The sequence below is a fragment of the Vigna radiata genome, chromosome 11 (assembly GCF_000741045.1).
Source record: "Vigna radiata var. radiata cultivar VC1973A chromosome 11, Vradiata_ver6, whole genome shotgun sequence".
Lineage (NCBI taxonomy): Eukaryota > Viridiplantae > Streptophyta > Magnoliopsida > Fabales > Fabaceae > Vigna > Vigna radiata.
Window position 1 is genome coordinate 9392291 of NC_028361.1, and position 21701 is coordinate 9413991.

Here is a 21701-nt window from a genome sequence, read left to right on the forward strand (position 1 = left end):
ATTTATAACAAATTTTACTTATATTACTTATTATTTTATTATTTTATAAATATACTTAAGTTTATGGTAATTTTTGTGAATTTATAATATAATCAGATAATATGTAATTGGTGAAAAATAATTGTTAAGAATGTTTCATATTTTTGCATATTGTTTTATTAATATTATTTAAAATGTTAAAATGAGAGTGTGCACAAGACAACAAAGAAAGGAAAAATCAAATCTGAAGAATCCAGTGTGAGTCCAGTGTTTTTGTACCTCCGTTGCGAAAAAAAAAAAGCTTGCTTGCGAGGATGACAGTGGTGGCTGCTGTGCTGGAAAAATATAAAATTTAGGTTGCGTTCTCTGACTGTAGTCTTTGAGAAGGAGAAAAGAGAGTAAAAAAGCTTGAGAAAGGAGATGAGGGATGCTGGGTAATGGTACTGTGAGAGGAAGGATGCTGGGAAAGACAATGGTGTTCTGAGAGTGAATTCCGATGCATAAAAATCACACTCTCTCTCTCTCTGAAATTCAATATGATCACACTCTCTCCCTCTGAAATTCAATCTGCTGCACTGGAATCTTTGACCACCTTTAAAGATTAAATAGATTTTAAAAATTAAAATACATTTTTAATTAGGGTTAAAATTGGAATTTTATTAAAGTTTGGAGGTGCATGATAAAATGCTTGGAGGTGCAGGATGAAACACCCAATTTTCTTTGGGATTAAAATAGTGCCCAAATACATATTATATCAATCCAATTTATACAAAATTTTAGGTTTTCGCTTCCTCCACTTCCATTATTACTAATTACACCCCATACTAACAAAATGAAACTAAAATATATTCTTTCTTTACATCATTAGAAAAAACACTTTTAAAAAGTATTATATATACCTTCTAAAAATTTTATTTTGAAATGTATATTATTTGTTCCAAAATTTTCGTTCTGAGAATTTTATTTCATAAATCTTGTTACGAAAATCAAATACTAGAAATTTTATTAAATTTATTCCATTTTTTATTTTTAATTCAAAAATCACTTTAATGAAGTGTAAAATAATGGCTTTAAAAAATGTAAAAGAGTGCACCACGAAATTATAGTAGAACAGGAAAAAAAAAACCAAATTCTTAACAAATGTACACTAGAAATTTTGAAGTTAATTTTCTAAATATATAAGATTAAATTTGTATATTATAATTTGATGAGGATTAACTAGGAGACACTATGTTAATGAAATATGAGTTCAACACATTAACATTATCCTTATATAATTTTCAACTTTCTTATTTTTATTTAATAAAATTTAGATTCACAATTCAAATTTTCAATATAATTTAACTATATTTTACGTGCGATTTTTAATAATAGGATATAAATTCTGGATATTTTGAAGATTTTTTTAATAACCATTTTATTGGTAAGAAATAAAGTATCTACCATGATAATTAATTTCACTAACAATATCAATCTGGAACGTTTTTCCATTTAAGAAAAAAAAATTCTAAAGAGACTGGGTATAACATAATTCAAACCATTAAGATACGGTAAATATTAATAAATTCTCTATTTTTTTAAAGGGTTAAATATATTTTTAGTCTCTATATTTTGGGACGATTTTGATTTTAGTCTATTTTCAAACTATGGTACAATTTAGTCCTTCAACTTTAGAAAACTCTGGTTTTAGTCTTTTTTACCAATTTTTTTAACTTTATTTGTTGTTTCAAACACGTTTCTTAGTTAACATTGAAGCAAAAATGTGTAAAACATTGTAAACAATCCAAAAAGTTAAAAAGTTGGTAAAAAAAGACTAAAACCGAAGTTTTCTAAAGTTGAAGGACTAAATTGTACCATAGTTTGAAAATGGACTAAAACCAAAATCGCCCCAAAGTATAGGGACTAAAAACATATTTAACCCTTTTTTAAATAATCATTTTAATAAAGGATTTTTTGATTTGATAATTCTAATTTTATCCTTTAAATATATTTTTTTTAAAATTAAAATGATTATTTTATCAATTTTATATTTAAGTAAATGTTTCTTTAAATTTAATCATTTTTTTATTTGACTATCTTCTTAGATTTAACCATTTTATTACAAAATAAATAGAAACAATTTACAATAAAATTACAAAAGTTATTTTAATTTTAGGATTATAATAATAACAATAATTTTCCTATTTTTTATTATAATAAAAAAACTATGAAAACAGTTTTTACCCTTGATGAATATAAAGTCTTTCGTATTGTACAAATTTACTTATAAAATAAGGTTTAATTCCTCTTTTAATTTTAGTTTTTTTCTTTTTTTAAATGTCTTAGTTAATTTTTCATTCTCTGTGTTAATTTGATCTCGATTTATAGAAATTAATACAATTAAATCATTACTTTTAATACTGTACAAATAATATTAAAAATAATATCATATATCAATTTGTGGTTTTTGTTATTTTCTTTAATTTTTAAAATTTTATATCACGTATAACTTCGTAATTATGTTACGTGACATTATTAATGTATCAATATAATGTGATTGTACTACTTGACAAAGTTTCCATTTAGTCTACGTATTTATTTTTTTATTAATTTAGTGCCAAATTTTGTTAAAATTGAATGATGTTCTCATTTTTAAATTAGGACAATTTTTTTTTTGTTTAAATCTTAAGTTTATATTTTTTTTATTAATGTTTATATTTTATTAAATATTTCTGGAGTTATATTTAAACTAACTTTAACATTTTTACAAATATTTTAATTAATTTAAATAATTTTTTATTTATCTATGTTTGATTAATAATTATGTATGTAAATTTTATATACAATTTTTATCTATATTAATAAACTTTATAGTTTTATTATATATTTGATCTGTTTTAATCAAAATTAGTATAAAATGACTAATTTAACTTTAATAAAATTTCGTTTAACAGTAATTTATTTAAATGGAGTTTAAAAATATTTTTAGAAATATCTAATAAAAATGTCAATTTTAATAAAAATAGAAATATAAAATTTATAAAAGAAAATTTAATTTCAATTTGAAAAGACACACCACATAAAAAAATATAAGAAATTAAAAAATAAAAAAGATACAAAGAAATTAGAAAAAATAAAAAATCACAAATTAATACTTGAAACTGTTTTTAACTTGTTTGTAGAGTAGTAACGTAAAAGAAGTTAATTGCATTAATTTTTCATAAATTATAACTTAATTAAAACTAAGAAAAACTATGAAACTTAATATTTTTTAACAAAAGTTAAAAGAGCAGTTAAACCTAAAATTAAAGTGAAAACTATTGCCAAGTTGAAAAATCATTAACCTCTTGAAGTGTACAACTGTGATAGCTTGAAAGCAATATATTCCCACGCTGTAGACAGAAAAGCTTGCCCCAATTTCAAAAGCATTCTCAGTCAATGTCGCATTTGCCATTCTTCTAGATATTCAATTTTCCACGAGTGCCACCGAAAACCAGGAAGCGAAGACTATATCGATTCAACTACTATGCACAGAATTCTGAATGTCTTAAAGTCTTGTCACAGTTCGATACACAGCCAGAGAACTTGAAAAGGTGTGAAATGAGAAGCTAATGAAAAAAAAATGTATGATTCATTCCTTCTAGTATGATGAAGAAAAGAGAAGCAATAGCTTGTCGAACAATGAATGGTAACTACAAAATCTGATGAACAGCAAGGCCGGTTTGAACTAATTACAAGTGCTACATGAAAAGTGTGCACTAGAAATCAAGGGAATTGGAATGACCCTCCAATTTGAGTGGTACCAGAGGGAGGATCAATGGCAACCCAAAGGAGTGAGATAGTGATTGATATTAGACCAGACCATACGAACACAATGGTGGGTGTCCTACCCCTTCTACCCATTAGCCCTTTTGCAAAGGGATACAAATGAGCCAAAACCCAAAAGCTGAAAAACACACCTCCAAGCAAACTGCTCCATTCACGATCCTCACTGTATATTGTTCTGCTAACTGCAACTGCAATGGCTATCAAATTAACCATCATGATTGTGATTGGTGGTATCATAAGAGATGTCCACTTGAGGACATAGAGATCAGCGTATTCGTCATTTTCGTCATCACCAGCAGATTTTGATGTTAAAGTGAATGAAATCTCAATGCCAGCCATCACCTTCAGCAGACCCTGAAGCACAGCAGCAAGATGAGCACTGGTGCCTCCAATCAACCAGAACTGTTCATTCCTCCACCACTCTTCGAGCGCAATGCCAGACCACTTGATTTCCAAAACAGCAAGGATGACAAGGGTCAAGGTTATCCCCAAGAGGTAAACTAGGAAATTTACATCAAGGCTTTGAACAATGAACTGGTTAGTGAAAAGTGAAAGGGCAGGAAGGAAGCAATACACAATAAGGAAGATGGAAGTGAAAGGGTAGATTCCAACATTTAGGTAAGCAATCCGCTGCAGAAATTTCAATCTAGAGCTTGCCAAAAGAGCATTGTTGCGTGAAAAGAAGATCTCAACTGAGCCTGTTGCCCACCGAAGAACCTGGTGAAGCCTGTCTGTGAGATTGATTGGGGCAGTGCCACGGAATGCATCTCTTTTTGTCACACAATATATAGATCTCCATCCTCTATTGTGCATTCTATAACCTGTCACAACATCTTCAGTAACTGACCCGTAAATCCATCCAATTCTAATGCCCCATTCAGTCTTGTCCTCATACCAGCATGAGATCACATTGATGGCCTCAGCAACAGTAGCAGCATCAAGAGGATCTCGAGGGAGTGTTAGAGCACCAGGTGGACGACCATATTTGATGGATGAATGATCAGCAAGGGGCAGCCCTTGGAACTCAGCCACCCTGATTGAATCAACAAGAAGACTGGAGTTGCCAAATTTCTTGGGAACAAGAGCAGTGACCATTTCTTCATCCTCAATGTCATTATTCCTCAATGACTGTTCCTCAGCACCAGCTTCAGAGACAGATGCCACTGTTGAGGATTTCTTATTCTTTCTACCAAACCAACCAGTCTCTTCCTTGATCCGGGGTGGATCAAAGCCATATAGAGCAGTTCTTCGAAATAGGCACCCTGTGCCAACATACACGGGACCCTGAATTCCATCAAGAGCACGCATATTGACATCAAAGAAGACAGTGTTGTGATTGGCATAGCGATCATTGGGGTCTATCCCTTCAAACCTTTGAGGAAATTGGACATAGCAGAGCCTGTCTCCACCACGGTCCATCATGAAGCACATTCCTTCTCTCAAGGCCTGAGAATTATATATGTAATGGTCACAATCAAGATTGAGAATGAAAGGGCCATTGGACATTACGGCTGAGGCTCGAACTAAGGCATTCATGGCCCCAGCCTTTTTGTTGTGATCATAGCCGGGTCGTTTTTCACGAGAAACATAGACAAGCATAGGAAGACGAATATCAACTTCAGTTAAATCCAAGGCATTTGAATCTGATGCTGTGCCAGTCAGTGGTTCATCACTTGGGGGTTTTAACATTACCTACATTTGAGAGAGGGCATATGATATGATCATTACAATCAATGTTTTACAACAAAATATGTTACTTTGAAGTACAAATGAATAACAAGGACTAATGGATAATGAGAGTTTTAACCACTGAGGACCTGAAGCTTGGTATTACAGCTAACAAAACCCAGATGCAAAATATTGAATACTAATGAATAACGAGTCTCATAAAGATTGATAATTACCTGTATGATACTGGCATGATCACCCCTGGAATGCTCTGGTGCAGCATTTGTCCAAGTCCCCGGCCAGTGAGTACCATCAGCCATCCATGTAGCTTTAGGAATTTTCAAATTCTCCAAAGGTTCTTCATTTCCATTCTCTCTCCGTTTCCTCATGGCTTTCATTTCTTGACTAGCATTATAAGCATCAGAGCGCCGCCTGATTGAATCAGGAAGGCCATTAATCCGAACCTTGAACTCATCGTACTCACGCTTTACTCGTCTGCGGTCCCTCACAAAGTCAGAGCGTACTTTGTTCTTGTAAGGGTCTCTCTTGAGATTAAAATAAGATTCTGGGTTCCTGGGTTCAATGTCATGCTTCCGGCAAAAAGGAACCCACAAGTTGGCAAAACTTGCAGCCTCTGCCATGGCCTCAAAAGTTAGGAGCGCACCACCATCATCAGAGACATAGCATGAGAGTTTCTCAACAGGATAATCAGCAGCTAGAATGGAAAGAATGGTATTGGCAGTAACAAGTGGTGGTTCTTTTTCTGGATCAGCAGTTGACACAAACATGTCTATTCCCGGAAGATCAGACTTCCCAGTGGGATTGGCGGGATTAGGAGTTTCAAACTTCTCTTTCAAAACATCAAGATCGGCAACACGATTTACGGGGAAGAGCTTAGGAAACTGGTCAAGCACCCAGGAGAAGGCAAACCAGATTTCACATACCACTGACATGCCCCACAGCCAGACTGCATCATCATTGGGGTTTTGGACCCTCCACTTTAGAAAGAAAACTAGAATCACTAGCCGAACAAATATCATGAGCCTGAAACTCAAAATACAAAGTAAAAGTTAATTTTAGATTACTTATATTTAACACGTTGATTCAGATACTACTACAGTATATAAAGTAGATAGAACATATATCACACAGTAGTCAACACCAGAAGCAAGACAAATCATATTAATAGTAACAATAACAAGCAAAGCACGTTTTTGTAACACACGATAATTTCACCAATTCACTGTCTTCCTTCTAAAAATTAGATGTTTACGAAATATACTAATTCCTCAAAAAGAGGATGGGGGGATCATTTGCAGAGAAAACGGAATCAAATTGAATACAAGATGATGGAGATTCCAACATAGGATAAAACAAACATTACATTGAGCCAACAATGAGAAAATCCAACCTCACAAAAAAGCATCTCCACTAGCATTGCAAAAAAAGCAGAGTAAAAGAAATTAAGAGGAAAAGAGAGTCATACCGATAAGGACTGAGAATTGCAGCAGAGATACTCAACTTCCGGGTCAAGGGCTTCCACTGCTTTTCATTGAATACATTCGGATCACCCTCCATCCAATCAGAAGCAGTATCGGCATCAGGTTCAGACTCTTTAGGCCACATAGCATTCCCATATCCATAACTCCCCTTGCTTTCAAACAACCACTGAGCATGATCAAACTCATTAGTCTGGCTCCTCGTCAACGCCCCTGATTTCATCAACGACAACCTCCTCTCCATCTTATTAACCCCAGCACCAGGAGGCAAAGGCAGTGTCTGTGATTTCACCTCAGGCTCATTGTAAGGCTCCTTGCAACCAGGGCAGATCCCCTCACCAGCCCTCAAAGCATCTCTGTAACAATCCCTACAAATCTTGTAACCGCACTCACAAGGGACTACATCCAACCCTCTTTCGTCAGTCATGACCTTTCCATCACACCCAGGCACTGCACAAGCGGACCCTTTTGCACCAGCCATCTGGGGGTGGCTGGATTCAGACTCAATCACCTTGTCCTTCAAATGGGCACGTGTGACCTGGTTAAAACCGCCGGTGAACAAAGAACTAGAAGCGTATTGATCCTCCGCTCTCCGAGAACTCGACCTCTCCAGAGAAATCTCCATAGGCTGGTTATCAGGCGTTGGAGGAATATGAACCGTGTAGGTAGCAAGGCCAACACTCCCATTTTCACCTTCCTGATCCAAATCATTGCTCAGCTGCGTGATATTCCGAACCATGGAGGATCCATGCTTGAATTTAGAAGCCATGGCAATGAACAACACTACAGCACCTGTAATTCAACACCCCCACACACTACTTCATTTTATATAAAAGATGAAGCTTTAGAATTGTTCAAAAATAACAACAAATTCAAACACGAAAAAAAATTAATAAAGAATCAAACCCCGGTGAGAAACTCTGTGTATGTCAAGTGGCGAGAGGGAACACAAGAATTATAAAGAATTGCAATGCGAAAGAGAGTTTCTTTTAAATGTCTTACCAACTCAGAGACAAAAACAACCAAGCGCGTGTCTGACGCCGTCAAGTGTCAACCTCTCTCAACAGAGGGAGCAAACAGGACTGAGTCCAACACAGATAAGGATTTTAACCTACTAAACAACAAACGTCACAAAACCAAATCCAGTTAATAATTCCAACTCAGAAGACAGAGCATAACAGATCAAATCGTCGTCCACATTTAAATTAAATAAATCAATGCCGGCCGGCAACCTTAAACTGTACTTGAACTCAGTTGTTTTTGGAAGTTTGGTGAGGGAGCAAAAAAATGGTGTTTGGTGCTTTTACCGAATTGACGACAGCTTTTACGGCGGGGAAAAGGAAAGGGAGAGAAAGAAAAGAAGGATATGTTTATAAAGTCATATGATGTTCCAACAATGTGCCAATGATCTCGGCATCTGAGACGACAAAAGAATTTGCAAGTAAATTAGCGTGATCCTGATCGTGATCTTTTATTACTGCGATAGCTTCTTTCGGGAACTACGAAGTGTCTGATTATATACGAAATCGATTTTTGTTTTTAATCCAAACGCTTTCTACGCGGAAGGATCAGTTTTCTACTGCGCCCAACTTTACGTGTTCTCTCTTTCTGCTGCATTGCACTGTCACAGTGTTTTTTTTAACACTCGTTAACTTTTCTAATATGATTACTTTAAGGAAAAGTTAATGGAAAGATAAAAATTAATTAATTCTCATAAAAAAATTATCTAAAGAACATTTTATTTTAAGGTTACTGAATGCATTTTATTGAAAAAAAATTAATGTATTTTTATTTAGATTAAATAATTTTTGCTTTTATGATTAAAATTTTAATTTTTAAAATTGAGTCATTATTATTAAAGGGTTTTCAACGTAGATTATTTTCATATGACTGTAATGATTCTATTTTGACATGTCAACGAATAGTTGTTTTAAAGCTGGATCATTGACATGGTGTTACATTTATAGTAAATAGGTACAGAATTTTGTCTTAGGTAATAATCTTTTTTTCCTGTCTCTTTTCTCCATTTAATAAGGCATGCGTACTAAGGTTATTAGTGTTAAAAAAAATTAAGAATTTTTAACATCTGGATCTATGATTTTTTTATTTAGAGATTTAGTGAAAAGACAAAAAATTAAATCCTTAAGGTAATGACCTTTTATTTATTTTTTATATATTATTTAACTTTTACTTAATATGAAATTTAAAACTCATATTGTAATTCCACCGGTTGGTTTATAACTAATTTAAGTAACAAAAAACAAAAATAGATATTGAGAATTGTAAAAACATTTGGTTTGAAAATTTATACCTCTATACATGTGATTGGATTTCTTTGGGTAACTTTTGAATCAGCTTTGATTTTTTTTAAGTAATAAAAAATTGATGGAAATATATTTTTAATTTAAAAGATAAAAAATTGTCAAAGTGATTATGGTATTAGCATATTCCTAGTTATTAAATTATGGATTATAAAATTAAGACAAAAGGAGATTAATTTGCTATACTGTATCTCAAATTGATAAGTGACATTCATATCACTTGGCGAATAAATGGTGAAATAAATGAATTAAATAAAATGAATCAGCATTTCATTCTATATATATTTCCATCTAAGCACTGCCGCTGATGCACCAATTCCCACCAAATGTATAGCATCGAAAAGGGCAACCCCTTTAATATTTAATATAATAATAATAATAATAATAATAAGAAGAAGAAGAAGGTTTTGGATAATATTAGGAGGATGACAATGAAAATGATGACAATTTGCTGTAAATCCTTAAAAAATAATAGCAGCGAATGAGTAATTTCAAACACTATTATATCGGTTTAATACTGTTTTTGGTTCTTAGTTTGGAAGGGTTTGTTCAATATGGTCATATTTTTTTTTTCATAACAATTAATTTCATCTTTTGAAAAAATTGTTCAATTGAGTCTTTTTTGTTCATAGTGGTCTCATATTCAAGTTTAAATTGTTTATTATAGTCCTTATTGTATACGATGATGACATGAATTTTAACATAACCTTATGTCATGACTGTTAAAATAACATTTGGATAAGTGAATGCATGAAAGAACTTATTGATGTCGTAACCAGCACCATTAAAAAATTGACGTTGTAACAAAAAAGAGTCAATTAAACAGTTTTTTTAAGAAGTGGGATCAATTGTTACTAAAAAAAAATAGGACCATATTGAACAAAACCTCCCAAACTAGGGACCAAAAGCGGTATTAAGCCTAGATAAAACTAAATGAATGAACATTTTCTATCATTCCCACATTTTTATTTTAATTATAATTTTAATAATTTAGTAAATGTTAATTTTTTTTATTATTGAAAAAATTATACGTTTTATTTCACACATAAACACACGTATATTACTTGTTTGGACTTTAATGTGGAATTCGTAAAAAAGGAAGCTTAACCAATTACAAAATCCAACAAAATATCTCTATTGTTTTATTTCAGTATAACAAGCAATAATCATGAAGATATATTCATTTATTATCACAACTGTTGTATAATTATATTGGTATAATTATTTCCTTATTATAATAACTATTTCTGGAACATCATGACTAAAGATGTTAATTGAGTGATGTAGGAATGTCAACGGTCAGATTGGGTATAATAGTGATTACTCCTTATATGTCTTGTTTAACAAAAATTGTCATCTTAGACTATTTTGTTATTAGTTGGGAATTTGAAAAAGAAGTGTGTGTATATATATATATATATATATATATATATATATATATATATATATATATTATTTTATAAGTTGATGTTATGAAATTAAATTAGATTTAATTTTTTTAATATAAAATTTGAATTATAATCTATTTTAATAAAATTTAAGTTTATTAAATATAATTTTTTCACTTTTCATAAAATAGAATTTATGAAAATAAAATGTTCAAATTATATGATGATCAATTTTAAATCATGAAAAGTAATTTTATTTTCTAACTGCCATAAACAGTCGATATAGTATAAAACTTGCCAGCATATCAATTTTTTTTTTTTTGTTGAGAACTCCTTGGAATAGAATAAGCTGGCAGAGATGCTTACAGGTAAAGTTATGAAGTAATTAAGAAGAAAAGAAAAAAAAAATGATGCGGTTAGCTTTATTTTATATATGTTTATAATTATTATTATCAATTGTAAATTAATTTTAGATAAAAGAGAAAATGTCACAAATAATATTATAAAGCATCATTATTTAATAAGAAACGTATATGCATAGGAAATGAATATGGAGTGTAGCAGCAGAGAGCATGTGACGGCCGCAAACTCTGAACTCAACTTTAGCTTTGTGCCTTCGAATTATGTGGGTCCCTTTACCTTTCATATCCGTGTGGGACCCATCTCTTTTCCTTTTCAATCATCTTTTCTTGAAACGCTGCCCTTCCCTCGCCGTAATTATTGCTGGAATTTGGAAAAATCCTTTGGGAGATAATTTTAGGAGGGACAAATATATTTTCTCATGATCTAATTTATAATTAAAGGTAAAACTTATAAAAGTTTTTCATGCTTTGATAGAGGTAAAATATAAAAAAAAAGTATATTTTAATATGTCAAGTTTATATTTTTACGATTAAAATTAATTAAAAATAAAATATAATTAGTTAAAATTTACTTAAAATAAAAATTGAATGATTATTTAAAAAAAGAGAGTAAAAATGTTTTTAAATAAAATATAATAATTAAAATTAAATTAAAATAAAACTTGAATGATTATTTAAAAAAATTAAGTAAGTTTTTAGTAATTTAATTTTAATGTAAAATTGAAATTTATATTTTTCAAAAAACTTTGATATATTGTAGTCTCAAGTTTTAAAATAAACAGATATAGTCATTTTTTTATAAGTCAAATGAGTTTTTTTAGGAAATCAGAACTTAATTGGATTAAAAAGATTATATTTATTTATTTTTAAATTTATAATTAAATGATGTAAATTTTTTTCTACAAAAAAAATTATAATTTCGTACTAAAATTTAAAAACATATTTAACTCAAAATATTTATAAATATAATTAATTTAAAATATAATATGATTGAATAAAATTAATTTTAATTAAATACTAAATTATAAAAAATAGTACTATTATTAACTAATTATTTTTGTCATTATAACTTTATTAGTATTTTTATTAATATTATTTTCACCATTAATATTATTTTAAACATTTTATATTTTATTATTATTGTTGTTATTATGGTTATTAATTATCATAAATAAAGGGTTGTAAAATTTAGAAAGAAGGAAGGGTCATTTGTTAATTGCATTCTTTGTTCCTCAAATCATTTTAGGAGAAATACAATCTTACTTCTTTCCTTCCGAATAACCCAAGTCTACTAGTCTATGAACTTCAGTATTACATCATTTAAATACATATCTTTAACTTGTTGAGACTAAATCATTTATCAAACAAATACTCAAGAAAATATTACTTATAAAAAAGTGTTGTAGAAATTGCTAACAGAATTACAAATCATATTTTCTGAGACATGTTGATTTACTTTCCTTAAGAATTTATCTACAATGTATTGAACAAATTCCCAAAGATACAACATAAACTTCTTCAAATAAAAAAAGAAAAAAAAAAACTAAGAAAATAGGTTGAGGAATGAAATTTCCTTTTAAGAGGAAAAAAAAAGCTTAATTTGGTATGTTTTTTTTTAATGAAGGAAATGCTCTATTTATAAACAGAAACTTGGTCAAAAAACCGTTACATAACAATGAATAATAAAAACTCACTGTTGACACCTATGAACTTTAATGAGGGAAAAAATTATGCACTTATGAACATTAATTAGAAAATAAAAACAGTTGACCAACATTTAAAACTAACGCTTTTTTTTTGCAATTATTATTATTTTATAATAGAAAGTAGCATGTAAGTGATTGGATATGATAAAAGATAATATTGAATGAAATAAATGTTTGTCAATATAATCATTTATCTGAAACACTAAGCAGATTAAAACATTTTGACTTATTTTGTCTAACCAATAGTGTTTGATATAATAGAGACATCTAAGTAAATGCTAAGCTAAACGATAAATGCTTACGAGTTAATATCCAAACACATTATAGCCTATTAGTGTATGACAGAATGAATCATATGTGATAACTATGAAATGCACTAAACGTTAAAATTGCTTATACATAAACGATGTAACATTAAGTAGACAACTTTATGAAACAAGCTTTTGGAGAACATGTCATCTACATCAATTTGCCATTAGACGATGTTTTTAATTAAATGATGTTGACATGTGTAAGAGTACCCTAAACAAGTAACATGCTTTATGACCATCAACATATAAAACACTCAATGTTGTACGAGAAAGAGCTTTTGTGCTCGCATGCTTTATTCTCTTTTTCTGTGCAAGAAATGACAACACCAAACTTTATTCAGAAGCTCTGTACAAATATTAAAAAGACATTGATAGATAAGAAGACATTCATAGAATTTTTCCTCAAAGCTTCTTGCTCAGAAAGATCGTACAAGCTATTGGTGTGAAAGAGCATTGTCACTCTGCAACATAGACCTGAGTCTGACCAAGTACCTAAAAAGGTCATGAAACATATATAAAGTCACTCTGTATCCAATGGTCATTTGTCGTGGAAGTCTGTATAAAAATGTCTTGTAGAAGAGAAGAAAAGAGATGGAATATTGCACAAAACTAAAGCAAGAGAGAATGTGAAGAACAAGAATGATGGGTAAGGAGAAGAAAAGAAAATAAAAGAAAAGAGAGTTATAATCAAATACTTACCTTGCTGCTCTATCTTCAAGATCATAATGTTAAATGCTTCCATTTAAAGAAAAGAACAAAAGAGTTATAAGTGTATATCTATTATAAAGGCTTATTCTCAAGCTCATAGCGTCTAATGCTTATACTTAGAAAGTGAAAAGTGAGAAAGCAAGATAGAAATTATAAAACAAGCACTCTGCTTCGATCTCACAACGTCTAAAACTTCTAGTAAAACAAAGAGAGAGAAATTACAACATTTCAAAAATACTTTGTATTACTCATATATACTCTCTAAGATAGTTTTTTCCGACTCTTAAGAAAACACTTGTAAATAAAGAGTGGTAATAATACTTGGATACCGAGAGTGATTAGAATACTTGGAACCAAGAGTGGTTTATAATATTAGAGTTAGTCATGATTGACTAAGGGAACTGATAATGGTTTATAATACTCGGACTAGTCAAGATACCAGGAGTGATTTATAATACTCGGACTAGTCAGAATTGGTTAGAGGAACCAATAGTGATTTATAATACTTGGGATAGTTAACTAAGGGGACCAAGAATGACCAATAATACTTTTAACCAAGACTAGGTTATACTTGTTTGTAGTCTTGTATAAGATTAATGAAACTCTTAAAAATTCTTAAAAGAATCTATACGTATCTCAGATTGAGTGAACCAATATAAAAATTTGTGTGTCATTGTTGCTTTTGTTTAAAACGTTTTCCTTAAACACTTTATTATATATGCACTCGTCTAACCATCATTGCGGACAATCTAACAACTGCATTATGTCTTTAAGCATTTATTTATCAAAACGTTTTGAAAACATTATTCAAACTCCCCTTCCCCCTTTTGTAGTGTTTTCCTGCACTTCATGTCAAGTTTTATGAAGTTTTACATTTGCTCCAAGTGCATGTTGCATTGCATTATTGCAAAGGATTTGCGTTCTCCCCTCCTCCACCACTACGAATGTCCTTTCTCCTTCATCCCTTCTTCTTTCTTCTTCTTTTTTCCACTAACTCACTGGAAGCCATAGTTGAACACCCCTCGTTTGTTAGGAATCCAAGTGTGAGTATATGAAAGACCCATTAACCCATTGCCTTAAGTTTTTGGATAGATAACAGTGGCAGTCCCTTATGTGGTTGGGCTGAGGTGGTTGGGGTCAGATGGCATTAGTGTTTGTGTCTCCTCGGTGAATCCCCTCCTGGATAGACCCAACATCATTGTTCGCCGTTGCCAATTTTCCTGAGTTCTTGAACAGTTCCACTCTCCGTTGTTGTCCCTTAACATGGAACACTCATGAATGGTTTTTCTCTCTTTCCCATTCCATTTTTTTTTGCAGTTGTCGTTGAGTTTGCGTCATTAGCTAAGGTATGTTGTTACTAAAGTTCACTTTTTTTTCACGATGCAAGGATCTCGTTTTCCAGCGTCTTAGCAGCGGTAGAGACTTGGATGGAATTCATGATTGATTTAGGGTTTGAATTCGGGTTCTGTTTTTAGGGATTTGAATGGGTCCAATGTCTCACGATTTTGGGTTTGGCCATAGAGAAGAAGAAATTCCAGGTATGGAGAGCTATTTTAGTGTGATTGATTGCTTGTATGTGGTATGATTTGGGATTTAGATGTCAGTTATTGGTGAAACCAACGATGCAGAAAAGAATGTGTTCGATTTGGGAGCATTTGTCGGTGACCTAGCTTTGGAAGAGGATCCGAGCAGGTTTTCTTTGCTTTATACCACGTTTAGTTTCAATTCGTACACTTTGAAGCCTGAAACTTTGGAATCAAAATTGGATTGCTAGTTGATTCATGTGTTTCGGTTAACTTTACTTTGCAGCGATGATATATCGTTGGAAGGACTAGAGCATCGATGAAAATTTTAATTGCTACTCCAATTTATATTCCTTGTGGTTAGTGTGAGTATTTGATAAAAGTGTGGTTTTTTACGCAGCTAATGCTTTTGCTTTTTTCTTTTGTTCCGATGATTAGTTTTAATATCGTTCATTTTATTAGAGGATTATATTAAAGAAAGTGATAATCTAGTCTTTCTTCATGATCAATTTCGTTATTGTGATAGGTCACAGATGGAAACTCTTCTAAGTGGATTTCAGGTATGTTTTTGGCCAAGTAAGTTTTAACATGAAGCTTGAATTTGACACATGAATTTCCCCTCCTTTTTATGAAGACTTCTCCTCGTGAGAATGATTAGATTCACTTATGCTTTAGTACTTATTTACTTGTTATTCATCTGTAATTGTCATGTAACAGGAACTATGTTAAACAACAGCATTACATTCAATAATCTGAAGGACTTACTAAAATATTTGAAGTACATTTTTTCTTGTATTTATTGTATATTAGATCATGAAATTATTTTTAAATTTTAATCAGGCTGAAATTGGTTCCATTAATTCAGACATAAAGATACTCCATGAGAAATCTATGGATATGAGTTTGATACTTAAAAATCGCACGGTATGAATGTAATTCCAAAAACTAAGTTTACTCTTCAATATAACTAGGAACAACTGAGATTTGTTTGATATCTAAATTGTAGAACCTGAAGCCATTGGTTTATTATTCCTTTTCATTCAACTGTGTTTTTATTTTGGAGTGTCAAGGATTAGTCGTGTTCACAGAGTAACTGCCAAGCTCAAAAGAATGTTTTATCAAATTACTATATATCTAGTTATATTTAATGGTGTTGAATGTTTGGCTTTAAAGAAATGAGAAAATTGTGAATGTAGCATAAATGAGGAGATATTAATGTGACATAGATTGGAAAATATGTGACAAACTTGGTTAAGATGTTTGTGCGAGGAAGACTACTGTTAGCAAATATGTGGAAAATATAATGTGTGGTTTTGAACCGTGTAAAAAGGGTAAGGAACCTAAGAAGGACGTTAGCAGAAATTGTTAACCTTGTGGTGAATAATGGATTAGTTTGTTTAAATTTAAATTAATTTTTTTTCAAATATGTTAAAAAAAATCACTTATTTAAGAAACAGATAAGATTATCTTATTGAACTAAGCATATTATTTTTAAACTAAGCATATTAGACAAAACATAAAAAGAAACATGACTGCTTGTTTTATTATAAAAGATTTTTTTCAGGCTTATCTTAATATATAATTTATTTTAAGTGTTTAATCATTGGCTTTTCATAGTTTATACATTGGGATGTTCTTTATATAATTTGACGTTCTTTTCCCTTCTAAATTTATCTTGAATGATTATCTAGGTGTAATTCATTTTTAGGAATCAATAACATTCACTTGGTTTTAATTATGCCTCAATTCTTGGGGTGCAGTGGATATATCTGTTGGCAACTTCATTTAATACCAATTGGTTTTAATATGGAATCTAACGAAGAGTATATGTGTCACAGGTGTCTGTATTTGTACATAGAAATTTCTTGTGCTTCTGTTGGATTGTTTTTTTCAACCTTCTGAATTGAATGCTGACTCATATTTTGCTTTCCTTTTCATCTAGCCATTGTTGTTTCCCAAGATCACAAGCCGGACCAAACTGATGAGAGGCGAAGGATTGAAGATGCAGGTGGCTTTGTTATGTGGGCTGGTAAGGTCGTCTTATAGTTAGCTTTTGTTACCAGCTTTATGGATTCATCTGGTTTGTGCCTTGTAAATTTTAACATTATGTGCAGGAACTTGGAGAGTTGGTGGTGTTCTTGCTGTTTCTAGTGCATTTGGCGATAGACTCCTGAAGCGGTATGTTGTTGCTGATCCAGAAATACAGGTGAGTTTACAATATATCTCATATTGTTAGATCCATAAATATATGTGTATAGAGTGCATGATTTACTATATAAAACATCCATTCAGTAAATTAGAGACCAAACTCTGCTTCATATGAGAAGATGAAAGTAAAATAAAGCATAAAACATGTTTAAAATATAAAGACAGTTCAGAAAGAATTTGCATGATGTATATGACAATGCATGCGGTTTAGTTATGTAAGATTGATTCGACTGTTTCAGTGCTACTAGATCCCTCTCTCGCAACTTCCATTTGCAATTCAGGTTCTCTTTGATCGGTGTGCTTCTCCTTCTTCCTTTTCTCTCTAATCCTATTCACTTCCTTTTAATTTCGAACATGCTTTTACTCGCTCTCTCTTTGCAGGGCTTTTCTTGCTCCTCAGATTCCCAATTCCAATTGTGTCTCGCTAGATCAAACAAGGAAATGCTCCGCTGAGTTTTCCAAACATGCTCCAATTAAGGTTTGTTGCTAAAGTCATGAGCTAGCTAATCAAACCTGTGACCGTTTTTATGCATCGGAGGGGCAGGTTTGCTGTTGTTTATTTTGTCATTTGTATGCTAAGGAGTGTTGTTATCTATACAGGATCTGCGTCTTGTGAGAGATCAATTCACTCATGTCTCAAGGGGATTTGTATTTGTACACTTTTATTCGGTAAGTACCACTCGTGATTAATAATTGAGCAATTCTTGTTGCATACTTTTGTAGTAGTCTGTCTTTCACGGTCTCCCTGGTGTTTAAAGGTTAATGTTGTCACACAACACAATGATTAATAAGAACTCAAGATGAGTGCATTTGGATGCTCGTGTCATTACTCAGTTAAATGGCTATTTTTACATCATTTGATGATATCTTCTTCCTAAATGTCATCTAGTGTTTATGTAAAACAGTCTAGAGTGAGTGTACATCTTCTTTTGCCGGATTTTGTTGGTTTGTTGATTGAAATGACTCATTTGTTTGAAGTGTTCGTTGAATATTTTTGTTGTCTTAAGCAATACTTTGAGTGTTATAGATAAAGGGGTGTATAGAAGATGAAGTGTTCGTGAAAGGTGAATATTGACAATTTCATATCATTTTGTGATGTTAGGCCATGTTAGTGCTTGTATTGTTTGAGGATGATTTATTATTTGAAACTTCCTTATTTTATAGTGTAAGAGCTATAAGTTATAATAATAATAATTAATAAAGAATCTGGTGCAAAATAACAGGGATTCTGCCTGAACATGAAAAAAGAATCGCACAGGTTGTGAAAAATCTTGTTTCTAAATAATGTTTGGTAAAAAGTTTTATAAAAAGTTTGGTAAAAAGTTTGGCACCTTTATTAATTTCCACATAGCTTAAGTAGAATTTTAATCCATAATAGTTATAATGTTTTATTCTGATTTAGATTTCGTTTTCAAACAATGGAAATTGTAATAAAAGGGACTTGTTAAATTTATAAAAAAAACGATATTTTTGGAGTACGAAAGCAGTTTTTTATTTATTTTATAAAAGTTATTTGAAGTAGCAAAAGGGTTGAATTATGATATAAGAAGGGGGAGGCAATTAAAAGTAGGAGTTAATAGTAGGCAGACTATATATGTAATAAAAGGGTGGGCTGATATGACAAAAAGTAGACTTTTAAAGCCATATACGAAGGATAAGGCAGTACGGGCGGTTTTGAGAGAACCCAAGCAGTACCCACGGTTCTGATAAACCCCTGGAAGTACCGGCGGTTCTGACAAAACCCTTGGAATTTCCGACGGTTTAAGACTGTATTTTTCTATTAAATAGAACTTAGTATTAATCTGAAACTACAAACAAAACATTACTATCTGAACAAGCAAATAAAATGACTATTTAATAAAAACTTAAATGAACATTTGGTGTACTGTCTTCTTCGATCGATGAAGACAAAAAGTTTGGAATCATTACACATAATTTATTAAAATAGAAAGAGAAATTTAAACAATGAAAGTTTAAACCAAATAACATAGCAATTGGTTATTTCATAATAGAATTTCTTGTTTTAAGTACCCCAAAAGAGTTACGAAGCCATTTCAGAGAGCTATTTTGGAAAGTGCAGAATAAGAAGAACCATGATCAGACAAAGCTCTTTCTGCTAAGTGTTTGAGTTGTTTAGCCCTTTCTCTTATAACACTTCCTTCTTTATCATCTTTATCCATTATCTTCCTTATTGCTTTTGCTAACTCATCCCCTTGAACCAGGTTGGTTGATGGTGAAGCCTTTACTCGAACTGCATTGCCAACTTCCTCCACAAGCATTGTAGCATTCATCATTTGGTCTGCAAAAATAGGCAATCCAACTATTGGCACCCCACATGAAACGCTCTCCATAACAGAGTTCCACCCACAGTGTGACACAAAACCACCAATTGATGGATGCTTCAAAATCTCCAACTGTGGTGCCCAATCTGTGATCACAATCCCATTGCTTTGTATGCGATAAAACTCATCGGGAAACAAATCTGATTTTTCAACATTAGACACTGTGGTAGTACTTCCAGTTTCATCACCTGCAGAAGAAACAATATTAAACGATAACATTATTTAAAATATAACAACCACATGTTTGAAATTTAACCCAAAGGGTTATCTCTATTTCTACAAACTTAATACTTTACTTTGCACCCTCTTGATACGATGAGACTTTGTACCACTCACCTGCTGTGAGATAGTGATCATGGCCAGCTTTGTTGACGGATGGACGCAAAGACCAAACAAATTTGTTTCCACTTAGTTCCAACGCCAATGCCATCTCTTTGATTTCTTCACCTGACATATTGTATCCACTCCCAAGTGATACAAATACCACTGACTCTTCTTCTTGCCTGTTTAGCCACTCAACAATTTCACTTCTCTTTCCATCATCACTACTCGGGCTCGGGCTTCTTGGGCTTGGTTCCCTTATTATTGGCCCAACCGGGTACACGGGCACCTTGCTAATGCCTCCACTACCAAGTGCTTCAAGTGTCTTAGGTTCCAACTCATGAAACGTGTTCACAAATATAGCATTAGCCAGTGCTGCTCCTTCACACGCGCCAATAAATTCACGGTACAACCTATGTGTCCTGTCTTTCAACATATCGAACATGTCTTTGGGATATATGGGTTTGCAACCAGGGATTGAGATTGGTTCAATCTCATCGACATATTCTCCTTGCATTTGTTTGTCCAAAGTGGGGGTGTGAAGACCAAGCGCAACGAGCCACGCATTAGTCGGCGAAAAAGCAAACATGGGTAGGTTTAGATTTTGGACTAGAGGTAGAGCTTGGCATATGAAGAAATCAGTGATGATGATGGTTGGGTTGAGGTTCATGGTGGAGATTGTGGACAGAAAGAGGAGTGGGAGTTCATGCATTAAGATTGCTATTTTGTCTTCTGCGGAGGCATGGGGGTCAACTTCGCTGGTGAGGTCAAGTGGGTGCTGTTGGATTATATCAAAGAGGTTGTCCTTGATGGCTGAGTGAAGAACTAAGGTTTCAGCTTTGGAGGGAGTAGAGTTTGCTATTGGAGTGTAAAAGAAGGTGAGCTTGGGAATGATTTTGTGAGTGACTAAACGCTTGGCAAGTTCTAGGGCTGGGATTAAGTGACCCATTCCTGGTGAAGGGAGGAGAAAAGCATGATGATGAGTTCTGGAGATGGCCATGGATGGTAAGAGAGAGAAATGAAGTCACTTTTTATGGACAATGTGTGTGGACAGAATCTCATCTAATTTTGCTTTACCATTTCTTTTAAGTTTTCGTTTTCAATCGACAAGGTATATATATTTTAATCTGAATATTGTTTAAAGAACTAGACTAATACCACTTGGACTAAATAATTAGTGGTGTGTCATGCATGACATATACTTCAAAATTTCAAATATTAAAAAATCGTTTTAAAATTTTTGTTAAATATTGATCAATATCTTGAAAGTTTATTTTAAACATATTTTTTTACCTACAAAGTATATTTTATATTTATAAATAGAATACTTAAGTATTTAAGTTCTTATAGTTAATATTTATAAAAGAACTTGTTTTAAACACTTTTATCATATATAATAAGGTGAGTGATAAACGAGGTTGACCTTTTAATAGAAAAAGGATATAAGAAAGGGTAGATTTGTTATTAAAGTGTCGATTTATTGAAATATTAATAATTGTTAGGTACTGAGAGAAAGAAGAGTTGTGAACATAAAAGTTTTTTTTTCTATTCACCACTA

At 32.0% G+C, this 21701-nt stretch overlaps 3 protein-coding genes across 19 annotated transcripts; 1 reads left to right on the forward strand and 2 right to left on the reverse strand.

Moving 5' to 3' along the window:
• Window positions 1-3567: 3567 nt before the first annotated feature.
• On the reverse strand, window positions 3568-8445 carry LOC106777655 (cellulose synthase-like protein D3). Of its 5 annotated transcripts, none has more exons than XM_022776020.1 (5): window positions 8198-8445; window positions 7956-8067; window positions 6941-7745; window positions 5691-6498; window positions 3568-5478 (listed from the first exon to the last, which is right to left on the reverse strand). In XM_022776020.1, the coding sequence occupies exons 3-5, from the start codon at window positions 7720-7722 to the stop codon at window positions 3724-3726; spliced, it is 3345 nt and encodes a 1114-aa protein (XP_022631741.1). In that variant the 5' UTR covers window positions 7723-7745; window positions 7956-8067; window positions 8198-8445; the 3' UTR covers window positions 3568-3723. The 5 variants fall into 5 exon arrangements, with proteins under 5 accessions (XP_022631741.1, XP_014520811.1, XP_014520812.1 ...); XM_014665325.2 differs by having other exon boundaries at window positions 7956-8064; window positions 8186-8445; XM_014665326.2 differs by having other exon boundaries at window positions 8186-8445.
• Window positions 8446-14499: 6054 nt separating this feature from the next.
• Window positions 14500-19825, forward strand: LOC106777899 (probable protein phosphatase 2C 59). 13 transcript variants are annotated; one of them, XM_022787477.1, is made up of 8 exons: window positions 14500-15095; window positions 15225-15287; window positions 15799-15832; window positions 17215-17301; window positions 17387-17478; window positions 17862-17958; window positions 18081-18149; window positions 19703-19825. In XM_022787477.1, exons 1-6 carry the CDS (start codon window positions 15024-15026, stop codon window positions 17931-17933), a joined length of 420 nt encoding a protein of 139 aa, XP_022643198.1. In that variant the 5' UTR covers window positions 14500-15023; the 3' UTR covers window positions 17934-17958; window positions 18081-18149; window positions 19703-19825. The 13 variants fall into 13 exon arrangements, 2 of the variants coding, with proteins under 2 accessions (XP_022643198.1, XP_014521201.1); XR_002670078.1 differs by lacking the exons at window positions 17862-17958; window positions 18081-18149; window positions 19703-19825 and adding exons at window positions 15559-15637; window positions 17033-17110 and having other exon boundaries at window positions 14500-15030; window positions 15137-15441; window positions 17387-17702; XR_002670071.1 differs by lacking the exons at window positions 17862-17958; window positions 18081-18149; window positions 19703-19825 and adding exons at window positions 15378-15441; window positions 15559-15631 and having other exon boundaries at window positions 14503-15030; window positions 15137-15287; window positions 17387-17702.
• Window positions 19311-21239, reverse strand: LOC106777897 (anthocyanidin 3-O-glucosyltransferase 5). The gene is made up of 2 exons (XM_014665714.2): window positions 20159-21239; window positions 19311-20010 (listed from the first exon to the last, which is right to left on the reverse strand). The coding sequence occupies exons 1-2, from the start codon at window positions 21141-21143 to the stop codon at window positions 19535-19537; spliced, it is 1461 nt and encodes a 486-aa protein (XP_014521200.1). The 5' UTR covers window positions 21144-21239; the 3' UTR covers window positions 19311-19534.
• Window positions 21240-21701: the final 462 nt, after the last annotated feature.

Bases quoted from the DNA above. Each gene is read 5' to 3' on its own strand.
- LOC106777899 (XM_022787477.1), top strand. From the start codon at position 15,024: ATGAATGGTTTTTCTCTCTTTCCCATTCCATTTTTTTTTGCAGTTGTC. The intron at 17,302-17,386 runs GTAAGGTCGTCT...CATTATGTGCAG, and splicing joins TGGCTTTGTTATGTGGGCTG to GAACTTGGAGAGTTGGTGGT. The intron at 17,479-17,861 runs GTGAGTTTACAA...CTCTCTTTGCAG, and splicing joins TTGCTGATCCAGAAATACAG to GGCTTTTCTTGCTCCTCAGA.
- LOC106777897 (XM_014665714.2), bottom strand. From the start codon at position 21,143: ATGGCCATCTCCAGAACTCATCATCATGCTTTTCTCCTCCCTTCACCA. The intron at 20,011-20,158 runs GTGAGTGGTACA...TTTCTTCTGCAG, and splicing joins TGATCACTATCTCACAGCAG to GTGATGAAACTGGAAGTACT.
- LOC106777655 (XM_022776020.1), bottom strand. From the start codon at position 7,722: ATGGCTTCTAAATTCAAGCATGGATCCTCCATGGTTCGGAATATCACG. The intron at 6,499-6,940 runs GTATGACTCTCT...TTTGAGTTTCAG, and splicing joins GCAATTCTCAGTCCTTATCG to GCTCATGATATTTGTTCGGC. The intron at 5,479-5,690 runs GTAATTATCAAT...TCTCAAATGTAG, and splicing joins ATCATGCCAGTATCATACAG to GTAATGTTAAAACCCCCAAG.